Raw genomic sequence first — 24,786 nt, 5'->3', positions numbered from 1 at the left:
TTAAACATTGTAAAAATGTCGCCAAACACAGGAATCGCCCCATTTTGACAGTATTATGGACCCCCGTCCACTCAGCAACCCTTCCGAAAAAGTTTAAAAATAAAAAATCTCGAGGGGATTTTAAAATCGTTATTATAATCTCGGACGCCATGTTGCCCACTACATTGGGGACGCGCCCTTCAATTTTAAAGGGTGACAGTGTGCGGCACCTAAACTTGCGACTATTTCAGTCGCAATTATCGCTCGCAGCTGGGCCAGAAATGAATACGTAGTTTTTTGCTTTAGTCAAGTTCAAGTTAGCTTAGAAGTTAAAATAGTGGCGCTATAACCTTTATTAGATCTGGGCCTCAGATTTCTGTATCGGGATCATCAGGGATCAGCCTGTGCCTGACATACGCTGTCAAGGTTTGGGTTTCCTGTCTATGTTTTCCGCCACGATACGAGCCAGGGATAGAACTCCAGACGTCAGGAATGAGAGCCGCATTATGAAGCCAATAGGAAATATAATGTATATATACTATTAGAAAAATCGAAAAATATATTAGAATTAAAACAAATAGGATCCTTATAAGAATAACTAACAAAACTGCAACAGTTTTAGTTTTGTATTACACTTTAATAGGTTTTTGGAGTTACGATTTTTTACTTTTTCACGACTATTTAGTCGCTTTAAAATCGGACATATCCTCTAATGGCCCAACACGATCACCCTTAAATCTCTTTATAAAAAATCCTTTGATGTACATTTACAATATCTCTCGCTCTACCAGACACATGTATGATTGCATATTTGAGATTAAAAAATCTAACACTAGTGCTGCCCACGCAATATCGATATTTACAATACATCGTTAATCAACATCACTATTATGGCGATTCGATCTAATGTAATTAAATATTATACTATTATAAATTATTATAACAATGTTACGAAACTGATACTATGTTGTAAATTAAATTAATGGTCTTTAAAAATGGCCGATTAAATTTTAATTAAATATGACTCTTTATTTAGTCTCTAAAGAGTCCCTCCATCTGTAAGATAGACATTATACATCCCCGACAGGTTCAGGCTGTTCACCAAGGGACTTTCTAAGTTCGCTTCAACATTCGCTCTAACGGCGATGGAAAACATCATTCGGAAACCTTAGACCCAAAAAGTCGACATGAGATTCAAAAATCTGAGGCCCAGACCTGAAAAGGTTGTAGCGCCGCTGATTTATTTAGTTCTTATAAATTTTCTTAGGCAAGAGTTAGCCGCCTACTACTAAGTATGAAATCTGTTACATTTGGATCGTTAATCTCAACGAATGTTAATGTAATGGCGGTGTTAACTGCCTTAATTTAGCCTCTGAATGAGCTGACAGATACGACATTAATAAAAACGTGCAATTGTCTCTCAACTCAACAACGTATTAATCAACCCATTCGCAATGTGGGAAAACGTTACATTCCAAATTTGAATGAAACGAGGTTTGAAAAGAGAATTTTAAAATGGAACGCGCTTTACGAACAATGCCTCATTGGTAGATTTGAAAAAGGAACGATTTGTTAAACGTCAAATTTGATTTTATACGTTGTAAATTGTAATGAAACGCCGCAGTTGCCTAGTGCACGCTTATGAGGACGCACGTTTATTGCGTTCGCTATTAATGTCAAAATTAAATATCCGAATAGCTCGAAATGCCACGGGCGACAAGGTTATTACGTTATTAAAGTCTCGATCAAGAGACGTCCTAATTAAAGAGTATTGGTACGCATAAAAACTCCTAACAATAACATTTTTTACTCAAGATTACAGATATGTTAAATGTATTCAAGCGGACTTTCTATCATTGTTTATCGGACGATCGCAACACGAACACGAAACTATCAATATTTCTAATTTTAAAAACAAAGTATTAGTTTCGTACACGGCGGCCATATTAATCATCCGAATTTCCTTGTCATATGGGAGTTCGTTTATTAAAAATGTGACGTATCAAGATCGACATAGAACGAGATAACGATAGATTAATATAGAGAACGAGTGAGACGGAATCGTTTAAGGTCATTAACCTACTCTAACGAGAATTCAAAGATTTGTTAATTTTTTTCGATACGCTTATCAATATGGTTTGTTCTGTGCTTCTGTTTGATGAGCTTTAATCGGTGGCAATAAATGTTGAATGGGGTTTTATTTCTTGATTAAACATTCTGTTTTGCATATGTAGTTAAAAATCCGTACCGGAAAACATATTGAATAGGCAATAAAGGGATGCATATGGGCAAGACGGTAAGCTTGAATTAAAATGCAAGAACACATTTCTATTCGAAACAAAAGGGGCAAAAATACGGCAACTATAGGATCATAAGCGCTCATAACTGGTTATACACAGCCATTTATGGCGATGTAATCCTATTGTGTGATCCAGGCTTTAATTGTATGTGTGCGTCTGCGTGTGTGCGTTTCAATCATTAATTTTGTCTGTAATTGAACGAGCGATCGCAAAAAGTCTCCGCTTCTCCGAAAGTCGCCGAAGTTAAAGTACAGACTTTTCGAATTTATACGTTCATAAAATGCTTTTGTCAAATTTACGTCGGAGTTCCGAATAAAGTGGACGATCGGTGCATTCTTTACCGAAATCATCTTCGTTTTTCTGACAGTTATTATGTTGGATGTATGTTCGTACAATTTGCAATGTGGCATTCTCTAGATTTAGGGTCAAATCGAGTTATAGCAACTGTGAATTCAATTAATTCCATTTAATCACATCTATTAATTTATAAAAGCTTGCCAACGCTCGGCACACTGATGCATTGGTATTGGAACTTAATACAACATTTATAGAAATACAATATTTATTGTGACACTTAATAGGCAAACATAACCAACACAAAGAGATAAAAAATAAAAGTTACAGGAAAATCGATTTCAAAGTGTTATAGCAAATATGGATATCAATGGAATGTTGAAGACAAAGACAATTAAAATGTCCAATAATTACAAATATAGAATATACAGCCTTGATTTGTGTATAATATCCTAACTTCCTTCAGTACCATTCGGAACCCCTACACTAGTAAAGGCCACCTCCAGCTTTTTCCTAATATGTATCTCTATTCCTGTCTTTTGTTCTCCTTAACTTCCTGCTAACATACATATATATCTTCTATTCACCTGTTATTGGGGCACCCTCTCTTTCCCCTTCCTTTCCACATTATTGTCTGTAATAAGTTATATATTACATCTAAATAACATCTTCGTATGCCAGCTTTAAGCTCAAAGACAGCCGATGAAGCTTCAACGAATTAAAGATCAGAAGTCTATCGACCAGTTTATCGATAATTAACATTTATCGATACCAAATCAGCTACTTCACTATTGCGTAGACGCAGCGAAATTCGGTAAGCGGCTAACATTAATAATTACTTCTCAAAATAATGCTAAGTCTGATCCACGATCCTGATAGTGTACGGTCAGCTACTTCGTTAATGTAAAGAAATCCGGTCTACTGACAATGCGTGATCAATTCAATATGGATGACAAAACTTGGGAGAAAGTATTATATTATAAAGATTTTGTTTGTTTGTATGTTTGTATTGGCTCCATAATTTTAAACCTTTGGCTCCATATGAAGAAGAATTTAAAAGAAGTAAAAGAAATACCAATAATAGTGTGTCGACAATAGAGCAGGTGTAGACAAAAATCGAGAGAAAACAATCCAATACATATAACAACGCACTATAGAAAATATCGAAAATATCGTCTATATATATTCCGGAACAATGCAATCCGATAGTTTTTGAGTATTAAATAAAACTACAAATGTATAATAGTATATATTATTTATATATCGACTTATATACACGAATGTACAAGTCCGATCTAATTATCTTAAAAGCATCAACCGATAAGCTTCGGAAATCGTCCTAAATTGTGCCACAAGCTTAAAAACTACATCCCGTTATTACCCAACTATTAAAAAATTAATACCATAAACAATAGCAAATCGGATGAACGTCAAAAATTTAAGTCGCTTGCGCAACCAATTAATTCTAGTCTGTGGATCGATCAAGGTTTAAGATCTGTGTTGACGTGACATGTGACGTATTACTGTTTTGATATATCTATGGTCCATTTCGAAAGTTATCTGTGGTCGCGTGACGAAAGTTTTTGGAGCTGTCACTTTACAATTGTTTATGGTAATTATTATCGCACAATCAATTGGTATGCATTCGTATATAAATATATTATGTATTGTATACTTTTGTTTTATATCTTCTTCTTCTGGAATCTGGTGCCACTTTATTGCTAATTGTTGGTTGTTAACAACTTGAATTGCCGGGTATCTTGCACTAGTCTAAAAATTCTTCAGCCGATTTGATACCGGACCACTCCCGTACATTCCGCAACCACCACTTCTTCCTTCTACCAGTTGTTTTGTAAAAAAAATTGTGGAGACACAAATGACAAGAACGCATAAAAAATAGGTTAACAAACTCCACAATTTCCACGTGTGTGTCAGTCAAATTCATGTAGCGTCCCCAAAAAAACAATTTTTTCTGCTGACCGTACACAGCACGTGTTTGAAACACGACTGCGCCGGCGGCGGTGGCGAATTTAGATTTTTGTCCCCGCGATAAGGTCGACGTGTAAAATATAGATTTACATAAATTTATGTATTTAATTACCACAGATAATATTGATATAGATAAATCACACAATTGTCTATTATACTATGATTAATTATTTATTTACAAAAGTTTGCCAACGCTCGGCGCACTCACGTACAAGAAAAATAATAATATTTAATGTGGCAAGCAAATATACGCTCGTAATGACTTTTGATACTGATTGAGAGCCAGCTGTAGAGTCTCCTGTACTTCCAGACGTCTGCATATAGACTCTAATACTCTTCTACTTCAATAGTAGATAGAAATTTCAATACAATTTTATTCGAAACCAATTTGTACGTTTTTAGAAAACGGAATGGCTAAACAAAAAATGAAGCAGTTTTGCCTGAGGCGGTTGGGGTCTACATATTTCAACTATTACAAAACTCTCACATACTTCATTATCTGTTTCTATATTAAACTAGTTATTTCTAATCTTATTTATTTAAAAAAAAAAAATTAGTGACGGCGAAACAAAATTCACAATTTCTTCGTCTAAATATAATACTTTAGTCAAAATAAATTAATTAACGAATCAAAGAAATAGTGAATATAATATTATATATTTATACTGAATCCACCCTTTTTCTGTTGCTTCAAACATAGTGTCTATTAGATATGTATTTAATATTCTATATTTAGTTTTTTTCAACATATCATATCACATTACATATCGTATAAGTACTTGTATGGATGAATTTTTGAGAATAAATAAATGTAAAATTTATTTCTGAATTTCATGTAATACCTATATAATTTCAAGTATTTAAAGGACTAAATTAAAAGCCCGCTCACGTACAAGCTTAAAAAAGCGACCCCTACCTTTGTTTTATTTATAGTAGGTTAAACATATCATAATTACTAACACAGTTTAAAAAGTACCATCGAAACTTTTAACTATATAAAGTATTTTTATATTATAAAACTAAATCAGTCCAATTTCGCTGTAACAATGCATCTGTCTCTTTTTATCTTACTCTAAATACAATGTGACGGAAAGAGACAAAAGTATTAGTTCTAGTATTAATTTACCGTTAGTAGATGGAGATAAGACGTGTTTCGTGTGAATCGAAGCTGTGATTACGTGTACTCAAGTGTATAATTTGCCTAATATTTATAGATATTATAATCGGCAATTTCATATTAATTGTAGTGTATTTCACATATTTTGATACTTGATAAAATTTGATTTACACAATTAAAACATAATTGAATTAGTCGAAAATAAGAATAAAAAATCATACTGTGGTACTGTAAACAAAATTTTTCAAATATGTAAATTTTTCAAAACTAACAAACTTAAAATCTCTCAAATCGTTTGTGTCAATATTGGAGGAAAAGATGTAAATTGAAGTGTTTCTCGACGATACGGTCTCTAAAATAACAATTGATGATGACAAACCACTTATTTGTTTACTCTATGGAAAAAAGTTGTGGTCTGTGTCTTTGATAAAAACCGTTTTTTAGGTATACTATTTTTTATGTAACAATAGGTAAACGGACAGTCTCACCTGATGTTAAGTGATGATGATAGTCTTGAAAAACCCTAAGTCATAATACTTCAGAGGCAGCTGGTTCCACATAGTGGTGGAACAACGATCGAGGTGATACGGATGGATATTTTGTATTCTGCCTTCCGATGATGAAACACAGCTGCAGGTATTAGGCCGAACAACTCTTCTTAACACTGTAAATGCGGTAAAAGATGCAGAGATGCACATCTCTACCCAGCGCCAAGGGATCCAGGGATCAAGCTGCTCAGACAGTAACTGGTTGTCGACGATTCGAATCTCTCTTCGTTGAAATTTACTATATATATAAGAGAACACATAATATGCTTTCATTGTATGTATTAACTTCACGCTCAGTATAAAAATTACGAAATGCCACAGTATCAACAATATTCGATCCAAATCATAGATATCATAGATCACGTATGTCATGGAATTCGAATTTCAAAAACTATAATGATTGATTGTCAACCAATGACAATCGGGTATTAATATTTGAATGTGGAACGAGTTGTCTTTCCTGTTGCGCGCGTGTTGTTTCCACAGACTAAACAATAAGCAATTATTTTTATGCTATATTTTATGATTCCCAGTAAAAGATACTATTATAGAATTTTGATTGAGACCTACTTGCATTGACATCTAAAGACAATGACATTTTGCCAAGTATAATGACGAAACCGCTAACAGCAGAAATGATTCGTCTATGAGAGTTTTTACAATCAAACTTTATTTATTGAAGTTCACCTCATCAAATATAATGCTATATTTAGAGTATTACAAGATAACTTTCACAAAATATCTGACAATTATAGTAAACATAAATGTTACAAAAAAAACAAGTAATTTTTTGCTTATTGTTATTAGCAAAAAAAATACCTGCAAAACAGCGAGTTACGTACGAGATAGACACTTAACAAATATTGATTTAATAGTTATCTACGTGTATTTGTTTGTCTTTCAATCCTTTATAATATCGAATTTCATTAGCATTATAAAACGCATTCTATCAACATCGCCTCAAAGCTTAAAAATTAAAATAACTATTATTGTATAAGTATTGCTTATGAAGTGTTTTTCTTACACAAGCACCACTTACAGAATTTTATTTACGTAATATGAAGTACCTAATAGCGATATTTTATTGTTGGAATGTTTTGGATATGTTTGAGATAGCCAATAAGTTAGATAGAAATGTATATTACTACTGTTTGACAACTGGTGAGAATATTAAAATGCTTGGTAGCATTCTAGCGGTAAAAAAAAGAAGCAAAATTAAGTAGAACACGGGGGCTATTTTCGGGAATCAAACATATATGTTAAACGCATTAAATCTGAGCCATGGAGGCATTATCTAACCTTAGGTACATTCACTGCTCATTTTCCTATATATACGTACAACAGAATACCTAATTAGGCTGCATATGACAGCTACAAGGCGTGGCCTCTATATACACGGTGACACACGGACGCACAGACGGTAATTCTCCTTTGTATGCAAATAGAAAATTATCTAGTCTTGAAATTGTAATCTTAGAACCTACTTGGAATTTCTTCATCGTTTGGATCGAGGTTTTTATAAAGACGTTGTTGAAGATTACAAAGTGTTTGGTTAAGTAGGATTTCGTTTTTAGAACGTGGGGAGGACTTTTTTCTTAGCTACATGAAAGAAATCGTACGTATTAGTAGTGGTTGTTTTTCTTATAAATAAATAGAAACAGCTAGAACATATTTATATTCGTACAAGTTATAAATTGTTAAATTTCGGTTATTACGTACTTGCTTTGATCGTTGTAGGTCACATGCAATCAGGTTTTAAAAGTAATTTAAAGTTGCGTAAAATTCTTGTTCTTTAAATTAGATACATTAGAAATTTTGCAAAATTGCCAATTTAAAGGTAAATGATATTGGAAATTAGTTTTTGCGTTACTTAATAAGCAATTTGCAAGACTTTATAGATATTTTATACGCAATTCATCGATTACATAGTCTTGCAATATTATAGATTTTTAAGCTATCGCGGAATATGCTTATTAGTATTAAGAATATCCATAGCGCCTAATCACCTGCATCATGAGCACACACATACAAACCCTCACGTACACATCATCACACAACACAGTCGAATTAGGTATGACTTAGTATTTAATAATTTTTGTTGATTTGAATACGTAAATGTTTGAACATTTTTGTAAATATTCTGTATTACATATTTGGCTATGGCAGTGTGGGTTTAAAGATGACAAGGGTACGGAAGGGAATGCTCAGGTGGTTTGGTCATGTAATAGAAGAACAAGTGGTTATACAAGGCAACCGTGTATAATGACATCGGGTAAGTTAGGTACTAGGGAAGAGACAAGTTGAAAGTAGTCATAACCGATGAGCATGTCATGAAATGGGATGAAACGAGAGACTATGTCAGTGGAGATAAGGTCTCTGCCTACCCCGTCGGGAAATAGGCGTGATAATATTCAGAACAAATAAAAAAATATCTTTGGTTATATCTTTAGTATAATTGTTTTTTGTTATATAATTTAAGTTAGCAATAGGTACGAACTCAAAATCAAAAAATCTAAAATTATTTATTCATATAGGTAACACAATGTACACTTATGAACGTCAAAAAAGAAAAATACATTAAATGCTTCTAATTTTAAATTTAGTGCCAGTTCTTTCTTTCTTTGACGAAAAAAAGGAACTGGCAATAAACTCTAACGTAAAACAAAAATTAAGTTTTACAAAAGAATACATTTTACTGTATGCAGATTCGAAAGTTTAATCGTCAGATATATGAACTTATACTATATTTTAAATCCAATATTATGACCCTATTCTTCGAATTCACGTTTAGAAACGCATATGTGTAGAGGTAAAAGCAGTTATATTTATCAGAAATGGCCAAGTAACCGCGCACGTGATCCGTTTGACAATTGACTACGCCGGAAATTTATGAATTATAATGAGAAAAGTGTGAGGAATTTAATGACAGTTCGAAGTAAACCGCCCTTCCTGGTGTGTGTATAAATATTGAGTAGCATTGTTTATGGTCCGCGCATAGACAAACTATTTTATATGTCAACACATCCTTTGGTCAATTGTTAAGTTGATTTCATTTAGAGTTTTTGTAGATATTTCTATCATCAATTTGCATTTTGTTGCATCATACATGCGTTTTCATACTTTAAAATAGAGGGCGCTCTTAGACGACTCCTAGGGTTAGAAAACTCAGAGTAAATAGGAGAATATATGCTCATTCTCTTCCTCCTCTGTAGAGTGTACTGCACCGGAGGTTTTAAGCGTAACAGTTGTGCCGTTGAGGCCCTGGAAGGCTGCGAGAGCGACCCCGGAACTTCTCTTAAAATCTGAGATTTGGTGTAGGTAGAGTCACACATACCCCTGCAACTCCGAGATAAAAAAAGAGGATACTATACTACAGGTATTGTGATGCAATACCAGCTTTGCGAGAGGCTGTATTCCCACCTTCTACATTCCTACTATAAAAGTCCTGAGGCCTTTGCAGATAGAATATAATAGTGCTTTTATTTTTCTTCTCAAAGACGCAAGTCTAATCGGAAAGAGAAGAAGAACTGCTTATCTTCTACTGTACGTATACATTGACCATTATTAAGATTATTTCATTATTACTTTTAATTAAAAGTGATTTGGTAGTCTTGTCTCTATTTTATAGAAATAAAGATAATTGTTTTTTTCAAATAGTTTAAACTAGCATCGTAAGTGACAGACCGACGTATACGTACGTACGTAGAATATTTTATTAATTGCAATATGAGGTTATGTATAATTGTGTCACTGCTTATTATAATTTTCACGTCCCATTCATTGTCTAGTTTGTTATAATGCTTAATAAACCTACTTTTGAAATAAGTATATTTTTCTATTTTATGCTATAAGCTAACTTATATTATTACTGACAGAAATTTCTTGCTCTAGCTGCTCCTGAGCCTGTGGGCTCGTCACAGGACTGTGAGTTATAAAAAAAGTTTTAGTAAAAATATTCCTTAAATAGATTTTTGACATTTCACCGTTGGGGACAGTTGACATTCGATTGATATTCAATTCGACTTAGGGTCCTCCAATAAACGTAGCAATTCTTAAAAGGCCGGCACTTGCGAGCCCTCTGGCAATGTCTATGGGCATGTCTATGTCTATTAACATCAGGTGAGCCTCCTGCCCGTTTGCCCCTGTTATAAAACAAATGACAATCTCTCAAGACCTTGGACACTTGGATCGTTATAATTTACTTTTGAGTAGAATTATTTTTGTTTATATATGACCGATTCGACTTAGGTTCCTTCAAGTACCGATTCTTTAAAGGCCGGCAACTCAAATGCGAGCCTTCTGGTATTGAGAGTGTCCTCACTTAACATCAGATGAGCCCCCCCTGATTCAAAATAGATTTTGGTTTATAAAAATTCTCACTATACTAACGAAAGTAATTTAAAGCTACGTTTAAATGAAATATAAAGTGTTGTCATTAAATTAATCAATTAAACAAAAACGTAAATATGTGTCGCAATAAATCAAACTTTAAAATTCCGTCGCCTACACAACGCCTGAAGCTATATAATTTATTATAAAATTTGTTGTTTTCAAATTAATTCGTGTGGAAAATAGATAAAACTGCCCACGCGAGCTCTATTTAATTATGTATCTATTAAACCCGATTCATAATCTATCAACGCAAGCGTGAGATTTATCGTCACGGTATCGTTAGGGTATCGAAATATTATATCGGCTACCTACTTAAACGAAGTGCCCATAACAGTTAACAGTTCCTTTATAATTATATATCCCAATCTATGGATTCTGAGACAGTCAATCCAGATACAAACCCAAATCACATAAAAATTCCACAATTATTCCACTTATGAATTTTGTCACAAACTATTTCTATTATGAATAAAGTTTTTATTATTTTTCAAAGCCACAAGCGAGTTTGAATAAGGACTTTATTAACATCACACTTTAAATCAATATTACAATAGAAAACACTAAATCAACACATCGTTCAATACGATTTGAATATCTCTAATCAGTTTTATTGACGACTTTATGGCTAATACGGTCATAGTGTCTTAACTTATACGACTTACAGAGAGTGAGTTACATAACATTTTGTATACGGTTTTTTAATTGAAACCTCTTTTGATTGTACATACGCAAAGAGAAATTATGTTATCTTCTATTGATATATGATAAAAAGGTAAACATAATAAAATAGGACATTAAGAAAAAAGAGAGGATTGTTGTTGAAGTTGGAATAAAAGAGATAGCGGGGAAGGATTAGAAAATTGTGGCAAAGATAAGAGATAAGTGGAAGAATTTGGAGAAGGCCTTCATTCCGTCGGAGGAGTACTAAATAGTTAAACATAATGACATAGACTAGAATGTTATCTAATGTAGCACTTGAATAAAGGCTATTTAAATTTTTTATTTAGTTAAAAAGAAAGTGCTCTAACCCCCACTAGGATTCCCTATGTCGTGGGCAGATTTCGACCTAAAAAACTTTTGCTTTTTTTATTTAACTTGAAAATAACGTTACTGCGATATCAACCCATACTAGGAGTACTTTATCGAGTTTGCGGCCTATAATCATCACTTGTTACAGTCCTGGCTTCGCATGTAATCTACATATTAAAATAGTGAATTATTACTTTGTTTTGTTTTAGTTCTGCAATATTTATCACAATACCATAAAGAACGTAGAACTCTCAATTAAGAACATAATTTAATTCATAAAAATAATTATATTTTAAGCAACTATTACTAAAAATATTTTCAGATGATGTTTAAATATCACAATTATGCAGAGTAATTTGCATTAATTATATTCTTAAAATACCTTACATACAGTATTTACAATATAAAGAATATACATACACATTACACATACACAAAAAGAAACTTAGGACAAGCAAAGAATCTGGCGCGGCCGCAGAGCAGAAAAATAATAAACGGCTCAAATATAAGAGTCTTTCCTCCAACTTCGATTTTGTTCCCTTTGGAGTAGAGACTCTTGGGCCGTGGGGTTCAAGTGCACAAACCTTTAAATTTGAAAGATTTAAATTGTGCGCCTGGTAGACAGTACCGGTGACCCCAAAAAATATAAAAACGTTAATTTTTAATAACAAATTTAAAAAGTTTGTTCCCTGTGACAGTGTACCTTTAACGATACTTGTTTGTTGAGTAAAACACCAGCTCTGGTACTATCTATCTATTTTTATATCATTATATCTGATACAAAAACATTCACCATGGTTCTATCACAGAACATCTACATATTATGTTGATTGAAGTCCCAAAAAGAAATAAAATCCCAACAAAATTGACCGTAGCGTACGTGATCAGCCCAAAGTAATTGATTCGAATCGATTTTTTATAAACGAAATCGTGGTTTTTCTATGGCATCTTCTCAAATATTTATAATCTACGTTTTAACATGACTTTGTCTCATTTTAGTTTGAACTAGTCACAGATTATAACAAAATTCAGTTGAAATCCCTTTGATAATATTAGCAAGCTTTGCAAAGTGCTACGTTAGCTACGAATTGCTACGAAAGTTAGGTCTACGTGTAATTCCTAAAACGTTTTTTTTACATTTCACACTATAATTAAAATTGAAGCTACAAAAATGATATATTGATTGTTGACGTCTAAACTGATACACCACTTTTGATGAATTCAAATGGAGACATAGATACTTTTTGTATTGTGCGTGGATGTTGTCGAGTTTGTTTACTTGAACAGTTATTGTAAAATAGTTAATTTAACCAAACGTTTAAAACATAAGTACATTGTACGCTAACTGTGACTAAGGCAACTGTAGTAATACTTAAAAGTCATTACACATACAACCTCTTTAATTACCGCCTCGAGAATGTGAAAAAAAAACTGGCACAAAACATGTTACGTCAAACTTAGAATTAAAAAGTCAACGATCTAAATCAAAAACGTTCGAAATATGATTTAAAACGTGTTCCGGAGAAACTTGACGTTTCTAAAAACGAACTAGCGACCGCCATTATACATACGGGTAATGAGGGTGGACATACGGGCCGAGCGGATATTTATTGTATTATTTTTAATATTTAAGATTGCTGAAACTCTTTGATGACTATTAAAAAAAAGTTGCGAAATGATTAATACAATAAGTACCCTTCATGCGTCAATGTACCCCTTTTATTAAATTATAAAGTGAACATGTTTAATTCCAAAACATATAATTGTTATGGAACGAGCGTTAAATATATTAATTTAACTTATAATACGAACTATAAAAGTAATTTAATTAAAACATTTACTGGAATTCATAAGTTAAAATATCAAGCGGACCGCAGCGTCCGTGTGTCCGGAGAAGATAGTGTACTTTATAATATAATGTTTCAAATATTTCAAGGCTAACCGTTCTCAGCTGTCAATCATAATAAGCTATTTATCTCTCTTTAACTTATACAAAATAAATACATCCGTACTCCTCTAACACGCTCGATCAACCTCACCTTTATTTGAAAATTTGATTTTAAATATGGAATGAATAAGCATTATTATGGAATCTGTTCTTTATTTGAATTTTAATTCGTTTTTTAGACTACTGTTGTTTTTTAACGCTATAGGTATTGTATTTCCATAGAAATCTTGTTGACTGGTTCTATAGCTATTCAAATTATAGGTTAGTAAAAAACTACAGAACTAGATCCTTGTCTTTGAGTGAAGGTTAAGGGGGAGGTGGTCATTATTCCAAACCATAAACTAATTAATATAAGTAGTGTCTTTTGTAGAAACGGTGAGGTTTAACTAGAAGTCATACACGGTTCGATACGATACTGCCCATGTCCTCATTGCCAGATAGCTCGCGACTGCGTTGCCGTCCTTTTAGGAAGTAGTCGAATTGGATCGGAAATACTTCAGTGTGTAGCTGGTTCCACATAGTAGGCTTAAAAACACTCGATGTCGAGGTGATGTGGAATTTCGTATTCTAACGTCCGATGATGAAACAATTGTCTTTTTTGGCAGCTTTTTTACTGGAAAGTTTCTGAATGAAGCTTATCTCAAATAATTATTATTACTCTCTTGTATCACTCGGGTATTTAAGATGACGCATAAGAGGTATGTTTATGAAATCCGATCTAGAATATTTGAACGGAATTCTCATCGAAATTCGTCGAGTTTGTTATTGTAATTTTATATCGAAATATGTGTATTCAGCGGTTGACTAATCATTTATTTCTTATTTAATTTAACTGGGTGGGCTTAAATATAAAATTAATATAATTATAACAAAAACTTGTTGTTACGAGTAAGATTTTAAAATCGTTGTTATTTCAAAATTTAAAAAGTTTTTGTTATATTTCAGTTTGACTATAACGGTGCGAATACGTTAGCAAGTATATTATATAATATATATATCGGTTTTACACAACAATATTATATGTAGTGATCTGCCAGAACTCCTTATAGGAATGGAGATTTATAACTAAAATAAAAGGTCAACAATGTATAGAATTAAAACAAAAACGAAGGAAAAAACAAAGGAATATTACAATAAAACCTTATCAAAGATTTTTTCAATTCATCAGTTTCTGCGTATCAGTTAAAATTAAAACCTACGCATATCCACGAAGTGATAAGGTAACAGAACTCTAAATTAGCCTTCTCGGAATGTAAGTGATAATGTAAACAAAATACTTGCTTGATACTGAAGGGTTACTAACTGTTTTTTAAACATTAGCTTACAAAATTTATCGCACATGTAATGTTCTTAAATAAGATTGGTGTTTTATAAACATATGCACAGTAAAATGTGTTCGCTTTTCAAAATAAAAAACTTCGAAATTAAAAAAATTAAAATAAACTTTTAAGAAGTAAAATGATTTTAAAACATTTACTAGCAGAAAGTTAAACAGTAATAATTTGTTCGCTTTTCAATAATTTAAAATTCGAATTTCAAAATAAGCTTTTTAAGCATGTTACAATGATTCTAAAAACATATACGAGCATACAATTAAACAGCAACAATTTTTTCGGTTTTTAAAAAGTTAAAATTCGAATTTCAAAATTTAAAAATGTTACAACGATTCTAAAATCATATATTAGCACAAAATTAAACAGCAACAATTTGTTCGCTTTTCAAAAAGTTAAAATTCGAATTTTAAAATTATGAAAAAACACTTCCGTTAACCTTCAACCGCCATATTGAAAAACTTAATAAAACATACGCGTATGTAATTGTGTTTTATTGTTATTATTGAATATTGTATGCGCAAGGTTACCGCGAAAAAGGCAACATTATTATCATGGCTGTAGATTTACATGGATAATGGCTGTGATTAATAACAAGGCAGGAAAACGTCTTCTTATAAGTGTGAAAAGTATTGCGATGTATTAATCCTCTATAATTTAATGTGACTAACTAAAATTATAATTACAACTTAGCCTTATATTCAAAAGAACTTAGAAGCTTTTACATTAATGATTTCATCACCAACCGGTTCAGATATCGATAAAACATCACTAACTGTCGATATATAAATGTCAACGTGTCACGTAACTAGATGTCGATATTTTTTCTCAGAAACAATGGGTTGTTTATTATTTAAATATCTCGCTTGTATATAGTTACGACGTGAACGAACATATATAAACCTACGCGAGCAACAAATAATTAAGATTTTTTTACTTTACACTATAAAAACAATTGAAAATTCAAATTGTTTCCTTACTTTAATTGATTAGCATATATGTTAATAAATGAAAACGTTTTTTTATTTAACAGGTGTTCAAACCCTACACACATACTTTAATAATATATTAGAAACCAAACAAAACATACACAATTCGTCTTTTTTCCCAAATCTTTCCGAGAAACTCGATTCGAACAAAAAACTATTCGATTGCTTTTTGCGATTTATTAAGTGTTTTGCTTAATTTAAAAGCATTCACTAGCTTCACAATTATATTTACTAAAAAAAATAACTATTTGTATAAATGACTTAATTGAAATAATTAACTCCTGTTGATTTTGAATAGATAATACAATAGAGAGCAGTGTTGGCCTAGTGGCTTTAACATGCCGCCCTCATCCCTGAGGTCGTAGGTTCGATCCCCGCCTGTGCACCAATGGATTTTCTTTCTATGTGCGCATTTAACATTCGCTCGAACGGTGAAGGAAAACATCGAGAGAAAACCTTGCTTTAGACCAAAAACGAACGCTGTCGACTGCGTGTGTCAGGCAAAGGCTGATCACCTACTTGCCTATTAGATTGACAAATGAGCATGAAACAGACAGAAATCTGAGGCCCAGCCCTAAAAAGTTTTTGAATAAGCATAGCCACAGGTTTTGCTAGTGTATAGTTGCTATACGATCTGGTTTCCTCAAATATAGACCTTATAATTAATTACAAACATGATCGATGTATTTTTTGTAGTTTCAAACAGGATTACGTCACTTCAATAGGTTTTTTGTGTTTTCGTAATTATTTATAAATTTAGTCGGAATTTGTATGTTTACGGATTGTTACATTGAAAACATGCTTAAAGTATGAATCCTAAGTATGTAAATGTTACCTAAAAAGCTTTTTCTTGAGCTTAATAACAACATCAATTAAAAAAAAGCTTTCTTAAGCGCCTATCGGGTGCCTAATCTATAAGAAAAAAAAATGTAAAATTTATGTTCACCGTAATTGTCAAGTACCTATTATACATAGAATAGATAGATTATATCATATACTGTAGGTGCGTTATATGTGGTACTTTAATCTGTAAACTAGAACTTACTTATTTAATAAAGTAACACAGTGTTGTACATTTATTAATTTTTATATTTGTTCTGTTTCAGATGCTACATCCCTGCTCGTCAAGGGTGTGTTCGAAGACTGAAAAATATATTTATTTGGCGAATTAGAATGTAAATGGTATACATGAACACTTTTGTTTGGTAAGTGACGTTTTGTCGAAATATCAAAAAAAATCCCGACCAATCTGAATATAAATCAGTTAAATCTTCTGATACAAGTAGATTGTATGAATCAACAAGTATCGTCTTTATTTCCTGAAGTACACCGCACAGGTGTAACGATATCAGAAGCTTTGTCATAAGTCAATTCATAGCTTAAAGGCGTTGAATTTGGTCTGCTAATCCAAAATGTTATTAAAACAATAGCAGATTTTTTATAGCCAAACCAAAATTGATATAATATTTAACAAACAACATTAAAGGGGAACTCAAAACATTGTACAGTATTCAGCTAATCTCAGCCAACAAAGACTATTGTTAATTCAACATTGTCTCCATTTATATCGAAACAAAATGAATCATATTATTGTACACACTAAAATGTGTTGAATTCAAATTTTATTGTTTGTAATCTTCGTGCATTGTTCCAGGTCGCTCTCAGGTCGATTGAGTTAGAGCAATGACTACTGCGATGGCAGCGCATCAAGAACCGATACATGAGCGACTTCAACCAGGACCGGAAGAACCCATCTACCTCCATGGAGCCTCTTGGACAGAGACTAACGATAACCAGGAAGAGCATAGCACGGACATGTCGCCTTACTACAACATGCCAAAAAGGAATAAAAGAAAGAACTTCAAGCCACGATGCGCGCCCAACGCGACCACTTACTCTGATGAATCGGAAAACTGTGATATCGAGACTCCCATAAACGGAGACAGAACAGATAACCACGAAGACTCTAAAATTACTGTCAAAAACTTTAGCCTACTTAAATCTGGTGCTGTTGATTTGAGCAGACGGCTTAGCACAGACTCAAATGAGAACATAGATGCTAATTATGAAAATAGATTAGATGATAAGAAAGTTGATACATTTCAAAGATCATATATACATAGCTTGCAAATCAATGATACAGACAGAGATCGGACAGTTTTAAACTTTAGCAATTTACAAAATAAAACGTTTTGTGCCAAAAATCCATTTGCGATTTCACAATTAATTAAAACCAATTCGCCGACACGGCGAAGGGATTCAGAAGATGAGGGAAAGGATATTAATAGCAATGAAAGAGAGAATATTGAGGAAGGTGAAGGTCAGCAAAATGGTGACACAGCTAGTAGAATTCTGAGGGATTATGCAATGAATACGATGAAGGAGTTTTTGGGGATTTACGGTTTGTCGTCTGACGAAGTAGCGGACGCTATAAGTGGACAAATACGCGCTTTGGAAGCACTACAAGGTGAGTATCTCATCCAAAATATTATTTCTTACACAAAAATTGGAATTTCTGAAACTGCGAAAAAGCAGCCGCTGCCAAATCTAATAAATCATAATTTATTAGGTAAACCATTCACCCAGCTACCGCTAAGTCTGAAGCGTAGACATGATTCTGGTGATGGGACAGAGAGGAGTACCAGAAGGTCTTCTTCAGCAACAGAAGATGAGAGCTCAACCAATATAACACCACCGAAGACACCTGATAACGATATTGAAGCTCAAAGGTAACTTTAATTAGTAGAAACGTCTCAATGTTCTAATTAATATATAGAATTACATATAATAATAATTTTTGTAATTGTTTTTATAATATTGCTTGGGATTAGTATCCTATGCGTAAGTATTCAATGTGTTTATTAAGTTAGTAGAAGTAGTTTAAACTGCTGATCCGGTTTTAATAATAAGATAAGACCTTGATTAATATTAATCATAATAATGTAGAACTTTTAATTAATTAACGACACGAATGTGTCAACTTATATTATTGTAAAATTAAATGTAAATTTATATTTAATAAATGTCTATTATTTATTTAGGCAAAGAGCTCTTCAAATAATAAACCAACAATCCATGAGATTATATAAAAGTCAGAACCAAGAGGAAGATGGCAGCGGCTCTGATGACGGAGATCAGACTCTAGACTTGAGTGTATCTAGAGATACTGATGGTCAGGTAAGAGACATAGTAATTCATTGCTGTTTAAATATTTCTTTATTAAGACTTCGTTGCATACAGGAACATAATACAGTTGACATAATTAAATTAAAAGGCAGCCTTATCGCTTTCGAGCCATATCTTCCAGGTAACCAATAATATGTTAATATCTAGTCTATATATAAAGAAAACCCTCAGTGGGGGTCATGAGAAAAGGACAATATGTCTGTTCCTTTGATATTTTTAAAGGTTGTCAATTATTGTTTGTCGGGATATGAAACCTGTGTTGTAATATAGGGGGTCATAACTACGGTGAGGTTATACATGTATTTATTATTTCAGGAACAATCAACAACTTCGAGCACTGGGAACAGTATCTCAGAGTTTGAACAACAAAATATGTTGATGAGAAAAAACCTAGAGGACTTAGCCAATTTACAAATGCAGGTAATTTCAAATATCTATAATTAGGTAATAAATACCGTATAGCAAAAATTAATTTAAAAAAAACTCCAGGGTTTCTTCCAAAAACAATCAATGATGGACGGTGATGATTCGCAAGAAAGAAAATTGCAGGCGAGCGGTAAGTTTTTATAATATTTAACCTTATTTCGACAAACCTGTGTACAGAACTTATATTCCTCAAACACGTATAACGCTTGCACTTGATAAGTGAAAACGACATTCGAGAATAATTAGGAAGATTTTAAATGTCCCTGTAAATCCGTTTAACGGTGACACGGTTTCTCTACTAATTGTCAGTATTTGCAAGATGTCGCTAATCACCTCTCACTTACTACCATGTTTGTAAATCAACGAACAGTAATTTTACGACGGAATATGAATTTATCACAAGTGTTTGAAGTCAAATGTTTTAAAAATAGAATATGAGTTTAAATCCTTATAAGATTATTTTATTATCATGAAAATTTATACGTTCATAACTTCCTTTACGTATGTACTTACGCAAAATTCACCCATAAAATTATTAACTTTGAAAAGGTGGAAAAAATACGTAAAAATATACATCAATAACTAATACTTCATAAACTTTTCCTAATATTATTGTTGTCTACGGCTGTTTTTAGTAACTTCAAATTAAAGAAGGAAAATGAAAATACTCGGAAAATGACAAAACTATACCATATTGATACTGTTATAAATAAGTCGCTTTTCCAGACATAATCGATACGTTTCAAATTTTTGCACATACTGCCAAAGGCCGTTTTTTTACGAAAATTGGTACTCGTAACACAATAAAGCTTATACGTGAGAGCTTTCAAACAAATTAATCCGACGGACACCACACGTCTATTTTTAAAATAATAAATTCAAAGTATTGCTATGATTGAATTTAAAAAGGTTTTTAAACAATTTACTCGCTGTATGCGTATAAAATATATTTTTGAATTTGATTTAAAGATCATTTATCTATATATTTATCTGAAAAGTATTCTGGATCTAAGACATGCCGGCGCGGGCGTCCTCCATATTGAAAGCTTCTCTACGCTAACATTGTGTCGTGTTAGTCTTTGAACGTAAAAACACAGCTACGTACCATTCGAGCAAACAAAAAACCTAACTGTCCCAATAATGAGATGCAATACAAATAAGATAATGGGAGACAGACTAAATTATTTCTCCACAAAACAGTGGATTCTTTACACGTCCCCGCGAAATATGACAGCTCACTAATTTATTCTGTGATCGGTTTTCATAGTTTTAGTTATCGATTGGGCAAATGTTTATCTTGGGCGTTGAACTTTGAAATGTTTATAATTTCTGGGAACAGTTCGAAAAGCAATCCTTATTACGCCCACGTCACGAGTATATAAAAGGCTACTGAGTACAGGCTTTTCTCAATAGAACCTATTTTTGAAGCCTCACTTTAAAATTATTTGAAATGCTTTGTAAAAGACTTAACTATTTGACATTGAAAGAGTTAACATTTTAATATTGTAGTTCAGTTGTGTATTTATTTGTTGTTGATTCAATATATTATATACATATACTAAATGGGATTAAATTAAACCTAAAACTACTTAGGTAGTCGGAAAGTGTTTCATTTCTTTTGTAAACTAAGATTTCAAAAACGAGAAGATTAAAAAAGTGTAAATTCAATTTTAAAATCGTCTATAACAAAATTAATCTCAATCCTTAGTTAAATTGTAAATATTTGATATTAGTGTCATTGGGACGTAGTATCCTAGCCGGCCCCTACAGTAAATGGTAATTGTGAAAACCTCGGTCGCCCTAATCTTCTCAATAGAGCAAATTCATTCAATTGCTGGGAGCGAAGATTTCATAACTTCAGCTCATCAATCTATATTAATGTGTCCGTTTATTTTGGGTTATTATTTTGTTTGTGTTGTTTAAACGTGCAAAATAAAAATTATTTGCCTTTTGATTATATATATATATACAGTAATGCATCCATCACGGGTAAAAATGTCAAAAAGATATTTAATAAATATGAATTTTGTGTTTATATGTTTTATAATAACAATAAGATAATGTTGAAAATTTCGCACTGGACTTCATAACTGAAGACATATAATTATTATCATGACTACTATATATCTGTCAAGTTTTATATTTTTTTGTTGTCTTTGCACAAAGATAACATAACGATCTAGCTTAAGACTAATAAGTAATTTAAAATTAACCAAATTTACTAAAAAAGGATATTTAAAATGAAAATGTCCAACACTTACAGTGTCTATTAAAACATTGCAATTGTGTAATATTTTGATTCCACGTACCACTATTTAACACGTAAACGTAACGCACAGTGCACTAACTCTAATGGTTTTGTCTTTTTCAATAAAAAAATAAAAGTTAAAATAAATCACGTAAACAAAAGTTATAAGCAACGTCGAATGGAAAAGGTAATAAAAATATTCGTTCGCACGGCAATAAACCCCCGACCGGACGGACTATGAGACCAGACTATTACACGATAAATGGGAAACCATTTGCCTATTTGTGCCCCACTGTCCTCGCTGATACACTTAATAGCCTGAGTGCACTGGTTTTCCTCTTTTATCGCGCGAAACGTTTTTAGAAACATTTAAACTTGGCACAATGGAAAAGTTCTCGTCGTCATAACATAGATTTGATTTTGAATACATATATAGGTGGTCTTTTATTGATATATTTTTATATAGAACAGGGGGCAAACGGATAGGAGGCTCATCTGATGTTAAGTGATACCGCTGTCCATGGACAGTCTGAATGCCAGATGTCTCGCTAGTGCGTTGTCGGCCTTTTAAGAATTTGTACACTCGTTTCTTGAAGGTCGCTAAGTCGAATTGGTTCGGAAATACTTCAGTAATGGGCCACATAGCGGTGGTGCGCGGAAAAAACTGCCTTTAACTCTCGGAAGGACGGACGACGAGGTGATGGGGAATTTCATATTCTGCCTCGACGTCCGATGATGAAACTGATGATATTTATATGCAAGTAGGGGATTAGTCTGCCCAGTTTTTGGTCTACGTCTTGTTGGTTTTCCTCACAATGTTTTTAATGGCTCCAAATATAATCGTCCTTATTATTAATCAATATATTGCCATTAAAACCATTTTTTTTATTCCTATTCTATATTCATAGGTGAGGGGGGGGGGGGATGGGGGGGCGTCGTCTCGCCTCCGCAACGCTCTTATTGCAGTGAGTGACGCATTTCACTATCTTACTACAGAAATCTTCCAGTTGCGATCTGAAGCTTCTCTCACCTTTATATCGATTTGTTGCTCCAGATCGCACCTGGAGGCTCCAAATACAGGAGATTCCAAATTGAGATGCATCACTATAGAATACATAAATATTTAACTCTAAAAATAATAATTCTTCATGATATCATTATGTCTTTAGCTTACTGATAAGGCCACTTATGTCTTACATACAGAATTATTCGTAATTAATTTCAGTTGCAAATTCCGTGTAGCTAGTCATACCATTAGTTCTTAGAACACTAAGAACTTATTAATTGCTCTGTTATGTCTGCGATACTGTGAATGGTGATAGCAAATGGGATTCTTCTTAGTATTTTAAGTTTATGAAGAATAACGAAAATGGTGGGTATCGTTTCAGTTATTTTACTAGGAAAGTCTTTAGTATTTATGTAACTTAATGCTACCTTCAAATAGGCTATTAGACAAATTACTTTCATTGATAATTGTAAGGTAAGTGGTATATAATATAATACATAAACAAATCAGATTCCTGTATCTGTTTCATGGTCGTTTGTAAATATAATAGGCAAGTAGATGATCAGCCTCCTGTGCTTGACAAACGCCGACATTTTCAGTCTAATTCAAGCCGGTTTCCTTACGATGTCTTTACCGTTCGAGCGATTGTTAAATGCGCATATAGAAAGTCCATTAGTGCACAGCCAGGGATCGAACCTACGACCTCAGTTGCACGATGACGCCACTAGGCCAACACAGCTCTCTCATATATTATATATATTATAATTATTAATTATTATAATTTGGGAACTGATAGAAAATGTAAATTTAGACATTCCTCTATATACAGACATTGTTACCATGACTAAATGTTTTTTTCTATATTTTGTCCATCTATCACGGTTGGAAAAACACAGGTAGCGCAACTGCCTAATAAAAAGCGCTTTGACAATTTTCCGGTTTCATTAATCTTATAATCGTCACAAAATAATTTAATTCAGTTTTACAACTTAATAGCGTCTATAAATTAGAATAACGAGATATTTTTTGCTAAATTAGACTATAAAGTTTATTGCTTATCGACTAATTAATCGATTATGGTCAATTCGTTTACATTCCTATTGTTATTCTGTTGGGTATTGTGTGAAAGGAGTTAGACTGTAATTGTATTTATTATTATTAAAGCTTTATTAATCCATACAACAATTGGTTAGTTTGCATTCCTTAATATTAGTATTGATAGATTGTATATAGGAGACATTATTTTATTTTATTTTTACATATGAATATCTTTAAAGTGAGTGTATGAGTGTGTGAGTGTGAGATTGAGACTGCCTAATTCTACAAGGGTAGAACCCACTTGAGGGTTATCAAGAATGTGATTCAATGCTTTGTAAAAAGCTTATTAAATTAAAGCTCCCTTAACGTTTTCTGGCGTATATGTATCGTAGACAAACAATGTATTGGACATATTATGTCCAATACGACTTAACTCAGGATATTTGCATACTAATTAGGTCTGATATTTGAATACCCTGGAATAATTGTGATTTAGTTGTGTCTAATATATTAAGAACATAGGCTGACAGCATATTCTTTTCAAATAAATAATTTACGTGTACATTATTTTGAATTTAAATGAAATATAAATTACCTTAATAAATTTTTGTTCTATAAATTGGTAATAAATCGAATATTTTCTCATAATGCAATTAACAGAATTATAGAAACGCCTCAAATACTCATAATTAACATCTAAATAACTCTATAGCCTTAAGACATTGGAAAGGGACGCAAAATGTTAATAACAACCGAGTAACAAGGACAAAAAAACGGAATATTAATAAGTGGGAAGTTCGAAAAGATCGTAATCGAGAATCGTGAACAATCGATGCGTCATTCGATTCTTTATTTGGATTCAAATATTTTAGATTTCGTGTTTCAATACGATTGTTAAGAATGTTATTTTAATTATTTACGTTTTTGCATTACATTGGCTTGAAATTTATTCATTTTGAATTACTT

General features: G+C 32.6%; 1 protein-coding gene across 2 annotated transcripts in view; it reads left to right on the top strand.

Moving 5' to 3' along the window:
- LOC125059229 overlaps window positions 1-24,786 on the top strand; it is a 75,035-nt gene that overhangs the window by 29,431 nt on the left and 20,818 nt on the right. For both annotated transcript variants that reach the window (XM_047663550.1, XM_047663549.1), the window contains exons 2-7: window positions 17,023-17,121; window positions 17,571-18,383; window positions 18,486-18,645; window positions 18,958-19,093; window positions 19,418-19,522; window positions 19,592-19,658. In XM_047663550.1, coding sequence (XP_047519506.1) covers window positions 17,600-18,383; window positions 18,486-18,645; window positions 18,958-19,093; window positions 19,418-19,522; window positions 19,592-19,658 — 1,252 coding nt within the window. In that variant the 5' untranslated portion in view covers window positions 17,023-17,121; window positions 17,571-17,599. The remainder of the gene's footprint in view (window positions 1-17,022; window positions 17,122-17,570; window positions 18,384-18,485; window positions 18,646-18,957; window positions 19,094-19,417; window positions 19,523-19,591; window positions 19,659-24,786) is intronic.

Source organism: Pieris napi, chromosome 19 (assembly GCF_905475465.1).
Source record: "Pieris napi chromosome 19, ilPieNapi1.2, whole genome shotgun sequence".
Lineage (NCBI taxonomy): Eukaryota > Metazoa > Arthropoda > Insecta > Lepidoptera > Pieridae > Pieris > Pieris napi.
The sequence above is the reverse complement of the archived record's forward strand: the minus strand, read 5'-3'. Positions and strand labels throughout refer to the sequence as shown.